Source organism: Podarcis gaigeae, assembly GCF_964106915.1.
Source record: "Podarcis gaigeae genome assembly, chromosome: 13".
NCBI lineage: Eukaryota > Metazoa > Chordata > Lepidosauria > Squamata > Lacertidae > Podarcis > Podarcis gaigeae.
In genome coordinates this window covers 17,093,079-17,112,424 of record NC_139689.1, presented here as the reverse complement: position 1 = coordinate 17,112,424, position 19,346 = coordinate 17,093,079, and the positions used below count along the sequence as shown (strand labels likewise).

Here is a 19,346-nt window from a genome sequence, read left to right as displayed (position 1 = left end):
GCTCTCAGTGGCCTGGATCTTAGAGGGCTGGTGGGCAGGAGCTCTGGAGGATGAGCCCAGTGTTTTATTCTCTGGCTTTGGTTATTCAACGCGGGACAAGCCATCCTTTATGCTATTCCTCCTTAACATCAGCATCTGTTATTCTGATGCTTGGCACCTCTGAGTCTGGCTCACCCTGTGGTTGGTTTCTCTTTCAGCACCAAGGAGACATTGGCAACGGGGCACTTCATGAGCGTCATCAACATCCTGATGCAGCTCCGCAAGGTCTGCAACCACCCCAACCTCTTTGACCCACGGCCAATCCACTCGCCATTTATCACAGAAGGCATCTGCTTCAACACAGCTTCCCTCATCCTCCATGCCCTTGATAACGACCCTTTCAAGGCAAGTTTGTTCTCTCTCTGGTCTAGTAGGAGAGGGAGATGCTCCATTTAGATGCTCCAGGTTGGGCGAGAGATCATTTGTCTTTGGGGCAAGAAGGGGTATGTGTAAGTACCCACGGTAACCAGACCCTATAACTGGGACTGTGCTTATTTCCTGCATATGGGCCTTGCTCCTTACAGCATGCGGACTTGGGCATTTTCGATCTGATCAACTTGGAGGGCCGTGTGTCCCGTTATGAGACAGACACATTCCTGCCCAAGTGGAAGGTGACAAGGAAACTGATTGAAGAGATTGCTGAGTCCCCAGACCCTCCTCCCAGACCCAAGCCGGTCAAGATGAAAGTTAACAGGTACCTGTGACCCTTCTCATTCTCAATAGTGGGCAGCTTCCAGCAGTGGTTTAATGTTGCTCCAGCCATTCTGTGCTGCTTCCAATAAATTATAAAACTACAGCAAAACATCAAACATTAAAACAGTCTTTGTTCTTTGCTGCCCAAAGTCTGTACACCCCATAATGTTGCTGCTAGTATTTGAAAAGCGGCATTAAGCGTTTTATTTTGTCCTTGGATTTGTCGTTGCTGGAGAAGCAGGAAGCCTTCTAGCACAGAGAAGAGGCTGACATCAGGTTTTGCCTCTTCCCAGCTGCATGGCAGAATACAGACTAATCACAAAGCCCTCACTTTAGTGACTTCCCAGGATCCTGACTCAGAATATTCCTTTGGCTAAGGCAGAGAAAGTAAAGTAGTTGTGCTTGAGATTTGCCTAATAGGAGTTTCGCTGTAGAGAAACAGATTCTGTGTTCTGTGAGAAGAGGATTTCCATTGTGTTAGTTCTAAATCAGTCTCTCTACCCACAGGATGCTGCAGCCAGTGCCCAAGCCGGAGAACCGAACTGTGGTGCTGGTGAACAGCCCTCGTCCCACAACCCCTCTGCAAAAGCCCATTGCCCCTGTCCTTCCAGAGACACTGACGCCTGCTCTGGCCCCCATCCAACACCCGGGCCCAGTCTTGCCAGGACCAGTGCAGCCCCCCACACTTCCTGTTGCGGTCTCTCTCCCCATGCCCATCCCTTTGCCCTCCTCACCAGTGACCATGTCAATACCAGTGCCTCCTTCCATCAGACCACAGACCCAGACTCTAGTGCCTACGCTGAGCCAGAACAACACAACTGCTGCTCTGCTGCAAGGCCAGGCCTCTACTCCGCAGGGTAAGATTCAGAGATCCCAAAGCAGTGGTAATGGGGAGGGAAGAAAGGGGGCTGGGAGCTAATTCACTTTCTCAATTTAGCCCTGGAATCTCAAGTTCTTCTCTACAGTGATGTACTAAGAATTTTTACTGCCTGAAACCTATCTACCTTTCTGGCATACAAGTATTCTGTATTGGGGTGTCAAATCTCTCACTATCAAAAAAAGGGTTTTTTAAGCTAGTAGCCCTTGCAAATTGCAGGGGGGAAATGTGTCCATTTTGTGTGTTGGAACAATTTCAATCCTGGATCTGAATGAGAGAGAATAGGGTATTGCTTGGAAGGGTTAGTAAAGGCAGAGATAGAGTGAGAAAAGTTTTCTTTTACGCCACTGGGAACAAAACAATGGTTTCTTCCTTTCTTTTCTTCTTTTTAAATGAGACCAGGGCTAGACCAGGAGACACTACAAATCTGTAATCTTTTCCCCTTTCTCCACAGTCCTGCCTGTGGCGATGACTGCAGCTCAGCTGGTCCCAAATGCTCCCCGACCCCTCCTCCAGCCATCTCCTATTCCTCCCACCACCACAGCATCTTCCTCGCTGAAACCTGGTGCACTGCCAGCCCCTGTGGGGCAGCAGCAGCCCATCAACACCTTAGCCATCACGTCCTTGGGGCAGCAGCAGCCCATCAACACCCAGCCCATTAGCCCCTTGGGTGTCCCTCCCATGGGGCAGCCACCTCTGCCCATCAGCACCTTGGGTGTGTCCTCTGTGGGGCAGCCGCCACCGCCCATCAGCACCATGGGTGTTTCCCCCATTGGACAGCAGCTGCCACCCACCAACACTTTGGGTCCAGCTGCTACAGCCCAGCAGTCAACCAGCACCATGGGCACAGGCGCCATAGGAGGCATGATGAAGCCCGTGAACATCCATTCCGCTGTGCCCGCCTTGCCAGGCTACAACTTTGCAACTGCTGGAACCCTTCAGCAAAGGCTTCTGCTCTCCCCGGATATGCAGGCTCGGTTGCCCTGTAAGTATGGAGAGACCGCTGGGAAGGAGGCAGCACAGTTTGATCATCTCCCAAGGCTAACCAGTATCTTCTTTCACTGCAGCGGGCGAAGTGGTAAGCATTGGGCAGCTTGCCTCGCTGGCCACCCGGCCCCTGCAGAGTGCTCCAGGGAGCAAACCCCTCACCTTCCAAATCCAAGGCAACAAGCTTACCTTGACGGGTACACAGGTCCGGCAGGTCACTATGCCTCAGCCAGCCCGACAGCTGCCAAGTAGGTAACACCCCCCCCCCCCAGCATCCCACTATCCCAAACTCACTTTTCTCCTCTGTGTCCTGTCAGAACCTGATGGGCAGCTCTGCACAGTGTGTCGGTTGCTAGACTACTCTGCTACTGGAAATAGTTGGTAGGGTGGGCGGGCCCCAGTACGACTTCATTGAGCCTTCCATAATGATTGTCTTTTGGGGGAGGGTTCTGCTTTCTTGACTGGCTTGTTTTCCATGTGCCGGGGTCTCCATGGGAGAGCTTTCCACTTGCCCTCTGGCACAGCTTGCTCCTGCAGCAGATAATCTGTTCCACTCCCATTGCCTGAGTCCTCCTTTGAAATGGCGCTGAAAAATGTTCCTCGTAGATCTGGATGCAAAATAAAAACCTTGCAATGTGAATATGCAGAGAAGTAGTAATACCAGAATTGGTAGGAAATGGGTACAGTGGAAGAAATACTTTTATCAGAGCGGTCCCTCTAAGCTCCTGATGCCTCGTTGTGGGGCATCCGGTGACCCGAGGGATACAGGAAACTCCAGAGCCTTTCCTGACATAGAGGCCCACTGTTTCTATGGTGGGATCTCTGCAGGAGGGCTTACACATGCACTGGGAAGTTTGGCCACCATCTACAGGCAAGGCAGGTAGCTGAGTAGTTAATGGTCTCTCCCTCCTGTCCCATCTAGGGAATGTAGTTCACCTGGTGTCGGCCGGGGGGCAGCACCACATCATCAGCCAGCCAGCACAGGTTGCTTTGATCCAGGCCATGTCTCAGCAGACTGGGCAGGCCCCAGTTGGGGTGCAGGCTGTGCCAGGCCACCAGCCTCCCACCATCCTGCCTGTCCCAGCTACCAGCACAGCTGCTGCAGCTGTGGCTTCCACAGCAACTATCAGCCTCCCCATTGCTGCCACCCAAGGTTAGTCAGTATCTGGATTCCTGGGGGTTGCCCTCCCGCTCTTGGAAGGCAATGTGGTTTTGTGGGTTGAGGGCCTGGGTGACTTTGCCTTTGGGTCAGTAAACCTTCCTTCTGTGTCCCCAACAGCATATTGTTCTCATCCTCCCTCGTATGGCATCTGTTGCTCCACCCTGGCCGCCTTCCACTTCCCTTTCCTTCTGCCCTGCTTCCCTACATTGGTCCAACCCTCCACCACCCAAGCCTTCTCTGAATTGCCATGGCCTGGTCCTATATTGAGGCTTCTCCTTCAGCACCGGCATAAAATAAATGTTTGGTAGGAATAATTAGAAATGACACCGCTCTGTTGGAGAGCCGCAGTGCAGCCTCTCTCTTTGCTGTTGCCCCCACAGTGCCCTCATCAGCAGTGAACAGCTCCGGTGTGGTGAAGATCGTTGTGCGTCAGGCTCCTCGAGATGGCCTGCTGACCCCGTCCCCTGGCCCGCAGCAGCCATCTCTGCGCCCTGCTACAGCAACAGCTGCTGCCACACTGCCTGGTCTCCCAGCGGCCCTCATGGCCCAACGAGCCCCGCTCCCCATGACTCCTGTGCCGCCTGTCAGGTTGCCTGCTCAGCCACTGGTGCCAGTTAGGGCGCCCACACCAGCTCCCCTGCAGGGCCTTGTGAGACCCATGCTGCGAATGGTACAGGCGCCAAGCCCCAGCCTGGAGCAACAGCTGGGTAAGCATGTTTCCCAGCACCTTGCGTAGCGATTCGTGCATCTTAGACAGCTGTGGGGTTGGGAAGAGTTCCTCACCATCTTGGGAGTCAGCATCAGCTCTGGATATTGGTGGAAACGATAGCGTGAAATGCCAAAGCACCATCTTCTAGTAGAGTTTAGTTTCTTCTCTTTTCCCCAGCAGCCCTTCTGATTCCCTTTCTGTCCCCCCTTTTTTCAGTTGCAGCTGCCACACCCCCGATAGCGGCTCCATTTGCGGTCACTCCAGCGGCCACCGTCACTGTTGCCGCCAACACCTCCCCAGCTATGACTTCCCAGACGGCCTCAAGCGCAGTGCCCAAGGAGGAGCCAGAGATGTTAATGCTGCGCTCCACCACCCCAACGCCGCCCCCGCCCCCTTCCGTCCTGGCCCCACGGCCAAGGCGGCAGCCGCCTCCCCCACCTCGCTCACCCTTCTATCTGGTGAGTTCCTGCTGGAGGCCTTGGGCTCGGGGGGGGGGGGATCGAGGAGCAGGGTGGCCTAGAGGCTGTTATTGCCGCTTGGGGGAAGGGCCCTGGCCTCTGTTCTCCCTGACTGGCTTCACTCTCTCTGGCCTGCAGGAATCACTTGAAGAGAAGCGGAAGAAGCAGAAGGAAGAGCGCCTTGACCGGCTCTTCCGCCTCAATGAGCAACACTGCAACCTTGTGCCAATTTACGGCACTGAGGTGCTACACTTTTGTACTCTTTTCCCCCCTGCTCCCCCTCACTGGAGGGAGGAGGAGGAGGAAGAGGAGCCAGCAGCAGCCCCAGCCCAGGAAGTAGAGCCCAAGGGCTACAGAGGGGCTAGCTATGCACACTGTTATGCAGCACAAGTGCAAAAGGACCCCCATCGCCTCGAGGCTCACTGGCAGCGGGCAGACACCTTGGCCCAGGCTATCTTGAAGCCACAGCAGCGAATTGAGGAACTGACAGACATTATAGAGAGGTAGCATCTTTTTGTGGGGAGGTAAAACTTTGGGGGGGGGGTGGCAGCAAAAAAAATAAACAGAGGGTGCGAAAACGTAAAAAATGTAAAGGAAATTTTCCTGTACGCAACTGCCGCTGCAGGAATGTTGATTGCAATGAACTGGAAGGGGAGAAGGTTCCAACAAAACTAGATTGGCAGAATAAATTACTAGAATCTGCCGAAATGGCACAAATGACAAACAGGCTGAGAGGCAATACAAAGCAGAGCTTTATTCAAAAATGGGACACGTTCAGGAAACATTTAGAAAAATAAAATAGTGGTGTGGCATCTATGGCAGCGTTTGAATGATTTCCATGTAAAATAACAACAAATAATGAGAATGGGTACGAAAAAGTGTAATAAACTGTAAGATAACATAAAAAGAACAAAGTAATAATTATAAGTACAACTGATAGCAGAATTGGTAACTACACTGTGGGGTGACGGGAAGTCTTAAGTATCTTAGTAAGAAGCTATGGTGAAATGGACTGTATAAGATTGAAGAGATTTTTATTTGTATACTTGGATATGCCATATATAAGAATGTTTTGTTATTAAATCAATTTCAGTAAAGCATATAAAACCTTTTTTTAAAAAAGTGTTCCTGGGAGCTGCAGCTTGAAGGCTATGAGGGAACCCAAGAGTCCTGCTCCCTGCTCTCCAGAGGTGCCATGGTATCCCCCTTGTTGTCCTCAGCTTTCCCTTCTTTCTCTGCAGGTTCATCTTTGTTATGCCTCCTGTGGAGGCTCCTGCTATCACCATGCATACCTCTCACCCGCCCCCATCACTCCTGCTCCAGCAGGCTGTCTTCAAGGAGACCCTGAGACAGGAGTTCTCGCCCTGTGCAAGCGGCCTGCACCGTATTGTCTGCAACATGCGGACTCAGTTCCCGGACCTCCGCCTCATCCAATATGACTGTGGTACGTGTAGCCGGGTAGGGCCTGCGTGTTGCCAGTTAGGAGCCAGGACAATGTGGAGTGTTGTGCATTAAAGCTGCTAGGGCGAACTGTCTTCAGTTATCCTGCTGGGCACTCTTTGTCCTTTGCTCAGTTTTTCTTTCTGGCCCTTTTTCCCCCTCCAGGGAAACTGCAGACTTTGGATGTTCTGCTGCGGCAGCTCAAGGCTGGTGCCCACCGGGTCCTTATCTTCACTCAGATGACTCGCATGTTGGATGTGCTGGAGCAGTTTCTCAATTATCATGGACATATCTACTTGCGGCTGGATGGTAGCACCCGTGTGGAGCAGCGGCAGGTAGGCAGTAACAGCCTGTGGCCACTTACAAAGTGCTCAGAGAACTCCTGAGGTCCAGGCTGCTTTGGCAAATGGGTCTGTCAAGGTGTGCATCCAAAAAAATCAAAACATGAAACTCCAGGAGAATGCTAGTCTGCATTTGGGGCAAATGAAAGGAAGTTCGTTCATGGCCTTTTGCCATCTGATAGAGAACAAAGGGGCTACTGAGTGAATTTTGTGTGTGTGTCTTTTTTTATTATTGTAGTCTGTAATCTGCTTTAGTGATTATTATATCAAAAGGTGGCTAAAAGAAATCGGAGGGGGGGATTGTACAAAGATTGCAAAGGTTCAAACCTGAAATTGCCAGATTTGGGTACTACTGTCTACATTTTGCCCCAGAATTATGTCATTATTGGCAAGTAGCAATGTGATGACAGGAGGAAACGCCTGGGCAAATATGGATTATAGAGAGAGCAGGGACAGGATGGCATGAGAAAAGAAAGTCATGGAAGTTAAGGAATCTCCATCTTCTTTATGTAGTGTCTTTTTGAGTAATCCAGGAGATAGAAGATGGTTTTTATGATTGCAGAATTAAGGAAATTATTGTATACTGGTCTGGCTTCCTTACTTTTCTGGCTTGTAAACTGTGTACATTTTCCAAAGCTCAAAAGTAAAACCAGGAGTTTGGGTCTTGGATTTCTTTCCTCCTTGGCTCCAGATTTTTCTCTAATCCTGGCAGGCACTGATGGAGCGCTTCAATGCAGACAAGCGCATCTTCTGTTTCATCTTGTCAACGCGCAGTGGTGGTGTGGGAGTGAACCTGACGGGTGCCGACACTGTGGTGTTCTATGACAGTGACTGGAACCCCACCATGGATGCCCAGGCCCAAGATCGCTGCCACCGTATCGGGCAGACGCGTGATGTTCACATCTACAGGTTAGCTGGGCTCCTTGTGCCGCTGGCATAGGAAGCTGCCTCCAAGGATGTGGACAGGCTGCTTGGACTTGTGAAACTGGCCACCTGTCTCCTTGATCCTTGCCCATCCTGGCTTATAAAAACGAGCGGGAAGGGCTGGGCGATGGGCTCTGCAGGGTGGTGAATGCTTCCCTCTGTGAGGGAGCTTTCCCAGACCCGCTGAAAGAGGCGCTTCATCTTTGGACCCAGCTAATATGGCCAACTATTGCCCAGTCTCAAATCTTCCATTCTTGGGCAAGGTGATTGAGCGGGTGGTTGCTAACAACTCCAAGCACGCCTGGAGTATGTAGGCCATTTGGATCCCTTCCAATCGAGATTCAAGCCTCATCATGGGACTGAAACTGCCTTGGTCGTACTGGTCGATGATCTCCGGTGGGTTTAGGGAAAGAGGTGAAAACTGTTTCCTAGTTCTGCTGAATCTCTCAGTGGCCTTTGATACCATCAAGCATGACATCCTTCGGGACCATCTAGAGGAGCTGGAGGCACTGTTATGCAGTGGTTCCGCTCCTTCCTCCTGGGCTGTGTCCAGAAAGTGGTGTTGGAGGATGAGTGTTCAGACCCCTGGCTCTCACTTGTGGGGTGCCTCAGGGATCGGTCCTCTCCCTCATGCTTTTTAACATCTACATGAAGCCACTGGGAGAGATCATCAGGGGGTTTGAGCTGGGTGTCCCAGTATGAAGATGATACCCAGCTCTACCTTTCCTTCATATCAGAACCAGTGAGGGCAGTGAAGGTCCTGTGTGTGTCTGTAGGCATTTGGCAGATGGATGCGGCTAACAAATTGAGGTTGAATCCTGAACAAGACAGAAGTACTGTTCTTGGGGTACAGCGGGTCTAACACTGCTCCTAAAAGACCAAGTGTGCAGCCTTATAGCTGTCCATGGAGGCACAGGTCAATTCTGTGTCCAGGGCAGCTGTCTACCAGCTCCATCTGGTATACAGGCTGAGACCCTACCTGCCCACCGACTGTCTCACCAGAGTTGTGCATGCTCTAGTTATCTCCTGCTTGGACTACTGCAATGCTCTCTACATGGGGATACCTTTGAAGGTGACTTGGAAACTACAACTAATCCAGAATGCAACAGCTAGACTGGTGACTGGGAGTGGCCACTGGGACCTTATAACATCGGTCTTAAAGGATCTTCACTGGCTCCCAGTACATTTCCGAGCACAATTCAAAGTGTTGGTGCTGACCTTTAAAGCCCTAAACAGCCTCAGCCCAGTATACCTGAAGGAGCGTCTCCACCCCCATCGCTCAACCCGGACACTGAGGTCCTCCGAAGGTCTTTTGCTGGTTCCCTCACTGTGAGAAGTGAGGTTACAGGGAACCAGGCCAAGGGCCTTCTCAGTAGTGGCACCCTCCCTGTGGAACACCCTCCCATCAGATGTCAAGGAAATAAACAACTATCTGACTTTTAAAGACATCTGAAGGCAGCCCTGTTTAGGGAAGTTTTTAAGGACTGATGTTTTTAGATATGCTGTAAGCAGCCCAGAGTGGCTGTGGAAACCCAGCCAGATGTGTGGGGTATAAATAATAAAATTATTATAATATTATTGTGCCCAGTCAGTCTAGACTAGCTCAATATTATCTTCACTGACTAGCTGTGGTTCTTCAGGATTCCCAGAGATATTTCCCAACCTTACCCTGAGATAGCAGGGACCAAACCTTGGACCTTTTTGCATATGAAACGTGTTCTTTAGGAAGTGATAGACATCTATACTACTTTTAGAAGACGCCTGAAGGCAGCCCTGTATAGGGAAGTTCTTGATATTTGTTGGAAGCTGCCCAGAGTGGCTAGGGCAACCTGGTCGGATGGGCAGGGCACAATTGTTGTTATTTAGCCAGGACACACTTCCTGAAAGAGACTTGTAATAGGGTGGCACAGTAACATATAAAAGCTGTACACGCTAGCAGTAACTTGAATGTTGACTCTCTGGTGCTTTGTACAGGTTGATCAGTGAAAGGACAGTGGAGGAAAATATCCTGAAGAAGGCCAATCAGAAGAGGATGCTTGGAGATATGGCTATTGAGGGTGGCAACTTCACGACAGCCTATTTCAAACAGGTGACCACACAGATCAGTCAAGACCTGCCTGCAGAAATCTGCTTTGTATAGCCTTTCGGACAGTTGGCTTTGCAGTGCCACTGTTTTGATGCTGAGCCTCATGAAGAGTTCCTAAAACTTGTATTATCCTGAGACATCCTTGGGAGTAGCTGTGTTGGTCTGCTGCAAGAACGGCAAAACAAGAATCTCATGGCATTTTACAGACAAATTAGTTTGCTGCAACTGGGTTTCTGACGTGTATGCTGAGAATGAGGAGCTCACTTCTGTAAGGTCTGTTTGTAATGTGTTTATTTCTGTGCTCCTCAGCAAACAATTCGGGAGCTGTTTGACATGCCCCTAGATGAGCCAGCCAAGAAAGAAGGGGAGGCCTCAGCTGTAGCACAGGAGGATGAAGAGGACCCCATGGCCACCAAGCAGACACAGATTCTGGAGCAGGTAAGCTTTCAGCTTTCATATTGAAAATAAAGTGGTGGCCCTCCAACAAAGAGAGTCCTTGTTTACATCTGTGTGGCTATCTCTGATTCACAGGCACTGTGCAAGGCAGAAGACCCCGAAGACATCCGGGCAGCTACCCAGGCCAAAGCAGAGCAAGTGGCTGAGCTGGCAGAGTTCAATGAGAACATCCCTTTGGACACAGAAGATCGGCCCAGCAGGGAAGAAGAAGAGGAGATGTCTAAAGCTGAGCAGGAGATTGCCTCCCTGGTGGAACAGGTACACAGTTTCTTGGTGCCCCTTTAGAAAGTGGAAGTGCTTATCAACTTTTAGACTAAATTAGATGGGGATGGAATGGTGGTTCTGTTCTTCCATGGTATGTGCACGTTTGAGGCTTCCTTAATCAGACTTGTCTACTAGTGCTGTCTACTCTGATTGGCAGCAATTCTCCAAAATCTCAAGCAGAGATTTTTTTAAAACTGAAGATGATGGAATTTGAGTCATGAAGAACACGTACTCTGCCATTGAACTATAGGCCCTCCTTTTCCAAGACACTTGGTAGCCAAAATCATTCTAGAAATTTCAGTTCCTATTCCATCTCCTTCCCACCCCTCCACTGCAGCCACCCTGATAACCTGGATCTCCACGTTTTCCCCTATTCTGACTGACTTGGCCTGCAGTTTCCCTCAGATACCCCTCTGAAGTTCCTTTTCCCTTTGCAGCTCACCCCTATTGAACGTTACGCCATGAACTTCCTGGAGGCATCTCTGGAGGACATCAGTCGGGAGGAGCTGAAGCAGGCAGAGGTAAATTCCCCACCCCTGACTGGAAGCACCCCCTGCATAGTATCTTGTCAGGCAAGCACAGCTGGAGGGATTCTCTGTGACTGATTGGTTGCATCTGCCAGTTTGAAGTTGGTGAGCTCCTCAGTCAGATGGTAACTTTTTAAAGACAAATGCACAGCAATCTTTCATGGTCATGACACCAAGGTTCAGAAACTTGTAGGAGGAGCTTCTGTGGGTTGTTATTAGAAGTTATGGTGTTGTGTACTCAGTCTTATCGGGGAAGAAGATGGCTCAGGCCTCTTAAGAGTCCTACTCTCTCTGGTGCCACTGAATGGACCAAGCCTGGTTGGCATCACTTGTTAAATCAGTAGTAGTTCCCCTTTGGCTGTCTATTAAGCTCCCTGCTCTGTTGTCCTTAGGAACAAGTAGAAGCTGCCCGCAAAGATATTGACCAGGCAAAGGATGAGGTAGTCTTCAAGCTGCCAGAGGATGAGGATGAGAGCTATCTTGTTGAGGAAGGCACCAGCAAGAAGAGTAAGAAGTCCAAGGGTTCAAGCCGCACAGCCTCAGAGAGGACAGGCACCCGCATGAGTGAAAGGCTGCGTAGCACCCGCCTCCTGCTGCGGGATGGGGAGAGTGGAGATGGGGAATCCCCCCAAGCAAGACTACCCAATCTCCGGCATTCCCACATGGTGACGGATGAGGAAGACGATAGCCTGCCCCAAGTAGCTCAACACACGCGAGGGGCTGCTGTGCGTAGGGAGTTGGTGCGGGAGGAAAAGCCTGCCCAGGCTGTCCTGCACTCCCGCAGAACTTTGGCCCGCCGAGAGGAGCCCTGGACTAAGGCCCCAGTGACTGGGGAGAGGGTGCCGAAAACAGCTCCCCACAGGACTGAGGCTTCTGCTTCTGGTGACAGGGTTTTGAGAAATAATCCCCACAGGACAGAGACCTTGTCTGCTGCGGAGAAGTTGCTACCAGTTACTCCACAGAAGGCAGATTCAGGGGCTGCAGGTGACAGAATGCTAAAAGGAACTTCTCCAAGGACAGAAACCCAGCCTGCTGGTGATAAGTTGCCACAAAGTGGCCCCCAGAGAATAGATACTGGCTTGGATAAGGAGGTGAGACCAGGCCTGCAGAAGCCTGAGAAACCCTGTGAGTTGGATAAACTCCCATCCAACCCTCCTAGGTTAGAAATAACAGTAAATGAGGCACAACTCCCCCAGCTTCCTCCTCGGGCACTTGATGGAGAGGTGGCCAGTTTAAGAACAGTTTTAAAAGAGCAGGAAGAAAAAGAAAGTGCCCAGCTCAGTCCATCAGCCCCTGAGCCCCCTGTTTCCAAGAATGTCCCAAATGTGGAAGTACCAGTCTTCCAGGCACAAGATGTGCTAGTGGCTGAGGAGAAGTTGTTGAGTACACAGTCACCTCCTGGCACTGAGAAGGCTGTCCTTGAGGTTCCAGCAACTAAAGAGAAGGCACCAAGCGCAGTGAGTCTCCTTGCCACTGTGGAACTACCTAATGAGAAACAACCCGAGGCTGCTTGTGAGGTAGACCTACCATTGAGGGAGCAAAAGGAGAGCCTGCCAAGGTCAGAGGAAGAAGCAGACATGAGCACCTCTTGCAGTACTGAGGTACAGGAGTCACTGAACTCTGTATTTGAGGCACACAGGCCTGAGGTTGTTCAAGGGCCAGCACCTTCCGATGGTCCTGACAGAACAGCATCTAAGACATTCACCTCTAGAAGCTCAGAGGCCACCCCCCTGGAGTCCACAGTTAGTGCATCATCCAGGTTGGACAGTGAGACCCCTAAGATTGAGGTGCCTGTGCTTCCTTCCCTGGACCACTCCATGCCAGCTGCTGGCTCCCTTGTTCAACTGGAAGCTCCGCCCTGTGTCAAGGAGCCAAATGGTTTGGAGCAGGTTCCCAGAGCAGAAGACTTGCCATGTCCCACTTCAAGCTTCCTAGATGAGCCAGAGTCTGAGATTGCACCTGGAGAGACTGTATTGCCAACACCAGAGGTCTCAAGCAGTGAAAGCAAGAGCCCCAAGGAGTCACACAAGCAGGATCAAGGGGTTGTTGGGAAGAAACTTCATGAGGAGGAGCACCAAAACAAAGAGGCTGAAATTCAGGCCACGTGCCTGCCAGCTGTCTCCTCACAGGCAAGTCCATCAGATAATGCTGTCTGCTCAGGAGCGCCATCTGCAGATGAGAGTCTGTCGCTGATTAAAACCCCTCGCCGTCGAACCAGTGCGGACGTGCAGATCCGGCAGAGCTGTCAGGACCAAGATGGCCCGGCCGCCAAAGTTTTGCGCAAGCTGCCAGGGCGTCTGGTCACAGTGGTGGAGGAGAAAGAGCTGATTCGGCGTCGCCGCAATCGTGTGCGCAAGTTGGATACTGCCAACAGCACCGTGGTGAGTCCCAGCAACAGCTCAGCTCAGAGCATGTCAGAGCCGGAGCCCTCCTCCCCTTCTGGCAAAGAGCTGCCATTGCTGCGAGACTTGCCTGCCCGTCGGAGAATCGAGCTGGAGAGCCGGGCAGCAGCTAAGGAGAGAGATGGTGGCCTAAGAGGAGAGACGCACACTAGCCCTTCTGCTGAGCCTATGAAACGCAAGCGAGGGCGTCCCCCCAAGAACAAGTCCTCTGAGCAGCAGAGTCCAGGGCTGCTCCAGCCTCTCCCGGAGCCTGTCCAGGAGACCACCACCCAGAGTCAGACCGCAGAGAAGAAGGTGCCCGAGACCCAGCCCCAAAGCAAGACCTCTGAGAAGAAGGTGCCCGAGACCCAGCCCCAAAGAAAGACCTCCGAGAAGAAGGTGCCCGAGACCCAGTCCCAAAGCAAGACCTCTGAGAAGAAGGTGCCCAAGACCCAGCTCAAAAGTAAGACGCTAAACAAGAAGGTGCCCCAGACGACCTCACCCAAGACCAAGTCTCCCAAGGGTAAAACAGAGAGTAGTGAGAACAACTCTCCTGTGGAAAAGCGACGGCGTGGCCGCCCCCCCAAGATAAGGGAGGCCCCCGTTGTGTCTCCAAAGCCTTCTCATTCTGAAGTTCTGCCAGCCTCCTCTGCAAATCCTCTGGTCACAGAGCTACTCCCTAATGTACAGGAGCAGCGGGACAAGTCCCCTAGGCCCACCCCTGTGGCAGAAGCAATACCTAAGACTCACGAATCGCTGGACTTTCATCCCAATCCCAATACAACGTCTATCTCAAAAGTATCCCCCAAGGCGCGGAACCGAATGCCTGTGCATCCCAAACCCACCTCCATTTCTAAACCAGCTCCTAAGGCACGAGAACTGTTGGCCGCTCCCCCCAAGCCTGTTTCCAAATTCTCCGCAGGAGCGTGCGAGCCCCTTCCTACTCCCCCTAGAGCTGTCTCTGCAGCAGAAGCCTCCCCAGAGATTCAAGCACTGCCTTCTCTGCCCCGCCCACCCCGCCCCTCGCCCCAAGCAGCCCTCAGTTCCACAACTTCCGAGTCTCCGCCCAAGCGGAAGAGGGGTCGGCCCCCAAAGAACCCACCTTCCCCTCGTGTGGAGGCCGCGCCACCTCCCACCTCACCCTCTGACCACGAGATCTCCCCCGAGAAGAAGGAGACCCCGGCTCCCCCTGTCCGCAAACGGCGACGGAGGAGGAGAAAGGATGAACTGGGCCCGTCATTGCCGGGCGTCAGTCAGAGCTCCTCGGAGGGCGAGGACTCCCGGCCGCTCACCAGGCTGGCTCTGCTCAAGCGCGAGGAAAAGCCAGAGTCTTGTGGCGAGGGCTTAGCCCAGCCCTCCCCAAAGCAGGCGCTCCCTGAGGGCGCTTCGTCTGCAGAGAGCAGCGCTTGGGAGCAGCCTTCTGGGGACGCCCCCGCCCGCTCCACCCGCCTGCGGCCTGGCAGCCTCGTCCCACCCCTGGAGCGCGAGACTCAGCGACGGAAACGCCGCTGCTTCCTGAAGGGCAGCCGGGTGAGCAACAGCAGCCGGTCACCCGCTCCCCAGGCCACATCGGAGCAAGAGGGTGGGGAGTCCGAGTCCTCCCTGAGGTCCTCCTCAGAGTCCAGCAGCAACAAGTGCTCCCAACAGCCCAAGCGCCAGTGCTATGAGTCGGGTGGTGGGCGGGGCAGGGGGCGGGGGCGGGGTTGGCGCACTGGGAGCCCGGCTGACCGGATTCTCCGTAGCGCAGCCAAGCCCAGTGACGGCACCCGGCCGGCCTCCTCCCCCATCCCCACCAGGAAAACGGGCCCTGCTTCCGTGCCCACCTCAGCGGGGGGAGGCTCTGGGGTGCTCTCTCCCTCCTGCGCTCCTTCTCCAGCAGCCCCGGTTACCTCTTCACTAAGTAACAGAGGCCGCAAGCCCAAGACGTGACCACAGCGCGAGAAGTTCTGCCGTCACTTCTCTGGGGGGGTTGGGCAATGGCCAGCTCTTCCTCGCCCATACTGTAAGCAGTTTTAGCCCCCTGCCCCGACCCACCCCTTGCTCTCGATCCTCCCGTTATCCTGGAGGGCAGCCGATGGGGCTCCCCTGTCCCCACACAGCTCCCTGCATTCCAGACTTGACTGTTAAGAGTACTACTTGAAGGAGGAGGTGGAGGAGGGCAGCAGGCGTGGCTGCTCCCTCCCGGATGCTTTGTCTCAGAGCAGGGCGAGGGACACTCCTGCAGAAGTTGGCTAGCTCTGGATGTGTAGCTCAGCTGCTCCCTCGCGGGGGAAGTGACAGAGCCAGCACTCTTCCCAATTAATTCTGCTACTTGCTGATCATGGAGTGGGTGGGGGAGCAGCCCCATAGAGGTGTGGCCCCCTGAGTGACGCTTTAGGGCTCCCGCTGCCACTGAATGGCCCCCACAAAGTTCAGTACCACTTTGGGAAGCCTCCGTTCAGCCTTTCGTTAGGCACTTGCATCCTTTTTAAAATGAAAATCACATTTTGGGGCTCTTCATCCTTTCCCTCGGCCCCTTCCCCTCAAGAAACCCTCAGGGGATGCCCTCCTGATTTATAACACAATTAGCTCTTACTTTTTTAATGCCTCTGGGTTGGTTTTTAAATGACAGTGACCAAATGCTGGGTCCCCTTCTCTGGCTTTCCCTTTTGATTGTCGCCCTGTTTATTCCGTTCACAGCTTAGGGCCCTCTTGAGGCACAAGGAGGTAGCAGAGTTGACTCTGTGAAAAGGGGAAGGTTGTGCCCTCACGTTTTGCATTGCCACCAGGAGAGATGGTCTTATTTTTAATGATGTATATTGCAGCCTCACTGCTCCGAGGACTCTGTGGGCTTCTGAGTTGGATCAAATCCCTCTTCCCTTCCCTGCCTCTCTGTGTACAGCTCTCATTGTAAAATAGGTTCTTTTGAACATAATCTATGCAAAGGTTATTTTGTATAGGGGAGCACAACGTTCCCTCCCCTCCCCCACCGCAGTGGGATTGAGGGGTGGCAGTAGTTCTCTGGTTTGGGGGAAGGGGGTGCAGTTGGGGTGGAGGGGGAGGTGTTCCCATGGAGCTGTCTTTCCTACTGAAGCATGTTCAGAACTTGTACAGAAGACCGATGTAATCTTTCTTCAGAATAATGCTATGAATAAAGTGTTAAAAAAAGAAAAACCAACAGCACACCAAATGGGTCTGTAGAGTCTTTTTTTAAAAAAGAAGACACTTCGTGCTTCCTTTTCTGATTGTTTCAGTCTTCTTGGAGCAGGGATGGGATGGGATACCTGTGGACCTCCCAATGCCTCTCTACAGTTTCCATCATCCCTGACTCTTGAGCATCCTGACTAGGGCTGATAGGAACTGGAGTCCAGGAACTTCTGGTGCTCCACCAGTGCCCTAGAACAGAGCTTTCCAAACACTGTGTTGCAACACATTAGTGTGTTGGCTGCAGTGTGCAGATGTGTCGTCTGAATGCTTCTGGGGCTAGAAAGGGGTTAGTTAAACCTCCGGTTTGCTAATAAAACTGAATTACTGTGTAGCAAAATAATGCATGTCTAAAAAGTGTGTCACCAACATGAAAAGTTTGGAAAGCTCTGCCTTAGAAGATCCAACGCTTGGTTCATGCACAATATTAGACCATTGCATTGTGTTGCATGAGCAAGCCTCAGGCTCTCAGAGGCCCTCCCTCTGCCCACACTTATATTCAAAAAGATAACTTCCCTTTTAGTCTAAAACCAGCTTGTGTGCCATGACTGGCTTTTGAGAGGACGGGATTATCTTTTACCTCAGGGATGGGAGACCTGTGGTCTTTCAGAGATTATGGCCTCTGTCAGGTGTGACTCTTGGTCATGCTTGCAGAGGCTGACAGGAGCTAGAGGCAAGCAACACATACAACAAATATAATTAATAGTAACAGCATTAGGAGGGCTACATCCCTGCTTTTATACACTGAGGCTCAGGACTAAATTTTCCAGGGTAGGAAAAAGCACACTGAGCAGGTTGGCTGCTAAAAGCAGCACGGTCTTCTTAATGGCCTCTTTCAGCTCCTCTGAGAGAGCTCTCCAGTCTTCCTCCACTGTCAAGTGATGACAAGGTGGGGCACACCATTTTCTAAAATCCATATATGCAGACGTTCAGTGACTCACAGGGGCAGGTATGGTAAAGTTAAAGGACCCCTGGACGGTTAGATCCAGTCAAGGACGACTGGGGTGTGTGCTCATCTTGCTTCAAGCCAAGGGAGCTGGCCATAGCTGTCAATTTTCAGATTTGAAAATAAGGGATCAACATCCTCGAAAATAAGGGATCAGCAGCCTCACCTATCCCGGGGACAGTCTACAGGATATCTAACAATCCGGGATAGCAGCGGGAAACTGCTGGAATAAGGGAATTTCCCACAAAAAAGGGGGAGGTTGACAACTATGGAGCTGGCATTTGTCCACATGCAGCTTTCCGGGTCATGTGGCCTGCATGACTAAACCTCTGGCACAATGGAACACCGTGACGTAAACCAGAGTGCACGGAAACACTGTTTACCTTCCTGCTGCAGGGGTTCTTACTTGCACTGTTGTGCTTTCAAAATGCTAGGTTGGCAGAAGCTGGGACAGAGCAACGGGAGCTCACCCTGTTGGGCAGATTCAAACTGCCAACCTTCTGCTTGACAAGCCCAAGAGGCTCGGTGGTTTAGACCACAGCATCACCCGTGCCCCTCACAGGGCGTCCATCCTTATTTATTTTGTACTCTGGGTGAGGCATCCTCTTTGGTGCAAGAGCATTCGTACCAAAAGGAATGTTTTTTGGGCTCTAACAGTGTTGATAGGGGTGAGGAAACTTAGGCGTAGGGACCAAATGCAGTCCTCCAAGCCACTTGCCAAGCCTGTGGGACAATCCTTGGACTTCACCCCTCATTGACTCTGCTTTGCACCCTAAGTCTCTGACTGGCTGGAGTGTGTCCTCTGACTCTTAATGTCTCTTGATCGCTGGGGGAGAGAAGTCGCTCCCTCTTGGTTTTATACCTTTCAGGGAGCGGGGATTAATAGGGAGGCCTGTACTACCTCCACATGTTGGTGGAGAAGAGCTAGTTCCTTCCTATTGCAATATCTAGGTTTTTTATCTAATCTGGAAAGTACCATGAGCAAGAATAGATTATCAAGGAGCCAGAAATGGGCCCAGGCAAGTCTAAACAAGGCCACGCCTCAGCTGAGGCACGGGGCAATTGCACAAAAGTTCCCACTGCCAGGCAATGCCACAAACAACGGGGGACCAGTTTGGTCACATTTTTGTAGCCAGCATCAGGAATGACACCTTCCGAAGCCAACAGTAACCAAGAGTAAACAATGAGTCAGTTGATATATGACTTCCCGTTAACACTTTTTAGGCCTTTTGATTCATTTTTGGCATATTCCTCTCACAACAGCCTTCTGACCTGTAGCTTTTCCATACAACATAGTGTTTTGTGAAAAAGCAAGTGGCTGCATTCCTCTGAAACACACAGCCCACTTTGGGGCTATTATATGAGTGGCTGTAGAAATGAGAACCACTCGGGCAGTGGCCAAATGGGTACAGGTAATGCTAGGAAACAAGTCCTTAATTTAAACAGATACAGTCAAACCTCGGTTCCCAAATGCCTCCGTTTTGGAATGTTTCGGCTCCCGAACAGCGAAACCCAAAAGTAACTGCTCTGGTTTTCAAACTATTTTTGGAAGCCGAACAGCTTCTGATCCACATTTTTCATTTCCCCCCCCCCCTTGACTGCAGCCAGCCCATTTATCCTCAGTTTTCGAACTTGTCGGAAGCTGAACAGTCTTCCAGAATGGATTAAGTTTGAAAACCAAAGTTCCACTGTAGTTCCTCTGTGCTACAGTTGCTTAATTGTAATTACAAGACAACAACTTTTAAAGGAAACATTTGTTCTTTTGGCAGGGGGTAGTGAGAGGGCTGGATGGGTCAGCCTTTCCTTATGCCCCTTTTATATTCTAAAAAGTGCCTTCAGGGGATCAAAATGTGAAATCTTGCAGAATCCAAGA

The 19,346-nt window shown here is 51.7% G+C and overlaps 2 protein-coding genes across 9 annotated transcripts in view; one reads left to right on the top strand and one right to left on the bottom strand.

Moving 5' to 3' along the window:
• SRCAP (Snf2 related CREBBP activator protein) overlaps positions 1–16,513 on the top strand; it is a 31,882-nt gene extending 15,369 nt beyond the window's left edge. For all 8 annotated transcript variants that reach the window (XM_083707291.1, XM_083707293.1, XM_083707292.1 and 5 more), the window contains 17 exons: positions 198–384; positions 564–733; positions 1,240–1,589; positions 2,064–2,594; positions 2,677–2,844; positions 3,519–3,749; positions 4,139–4,465; positions 4,684–4,925; positions 5,064–5,428; positions 6,167–6,369; positions 6,531–6,700; positions 7,419–7,615; positions 9,605–9,719; positions 10,026–10,154; positions 10,248–10,430; positions 10,874–10,957; positions 11,356–16,513. In XM_083707291.1, the coding sequence (XP_083563417.1) occupies positions 198–384; positions 564–733; positions 1,240–1,589; positions 2,064–2,594; positions 2,677–2,844; positions 3,519–3,749; positions 4,139–4,465; positions 4,684–4,925; positions 5,064–5,428; positions 6,167–6,369; positions 6,531–6,700; positions 7,419–7,615; positions 9,605–9,719; positions 10,026–10,154; positions 10,248–10,430; positions 10,874–10,957; positions 11,356–15,273 (7,570 nt within the window). In that variant the 3' untranslated portion in view covers positions 15,274–16,513. The remainder of the gene's footprint in view (positions 1–197; positions 385–563; positions 734–1,239; positions 1,590–2,063; positions 2,595–2,676; positions 2,845–3,518; positions 3,750–4,138; positions 4,466–4,683; positions 4,926–5,063; positions 5,429–6,166; positions 6,370–6,530; positions 6,701–7,418; positions 7,616–9,604; positions 9,720–10,025; positions 10,155–10,247; positions 10,431–10,873; positions 10,958–11,355) is intronic.
• LOC310829204 (uncharacterized protein) overlaps positions 1–19,346 on the bottom strand; it is a 119,905-nt gene that overhangs the window by 81,518 nt on the left and 19,041 nt on the right. The window lies entirely within an intron of this gene.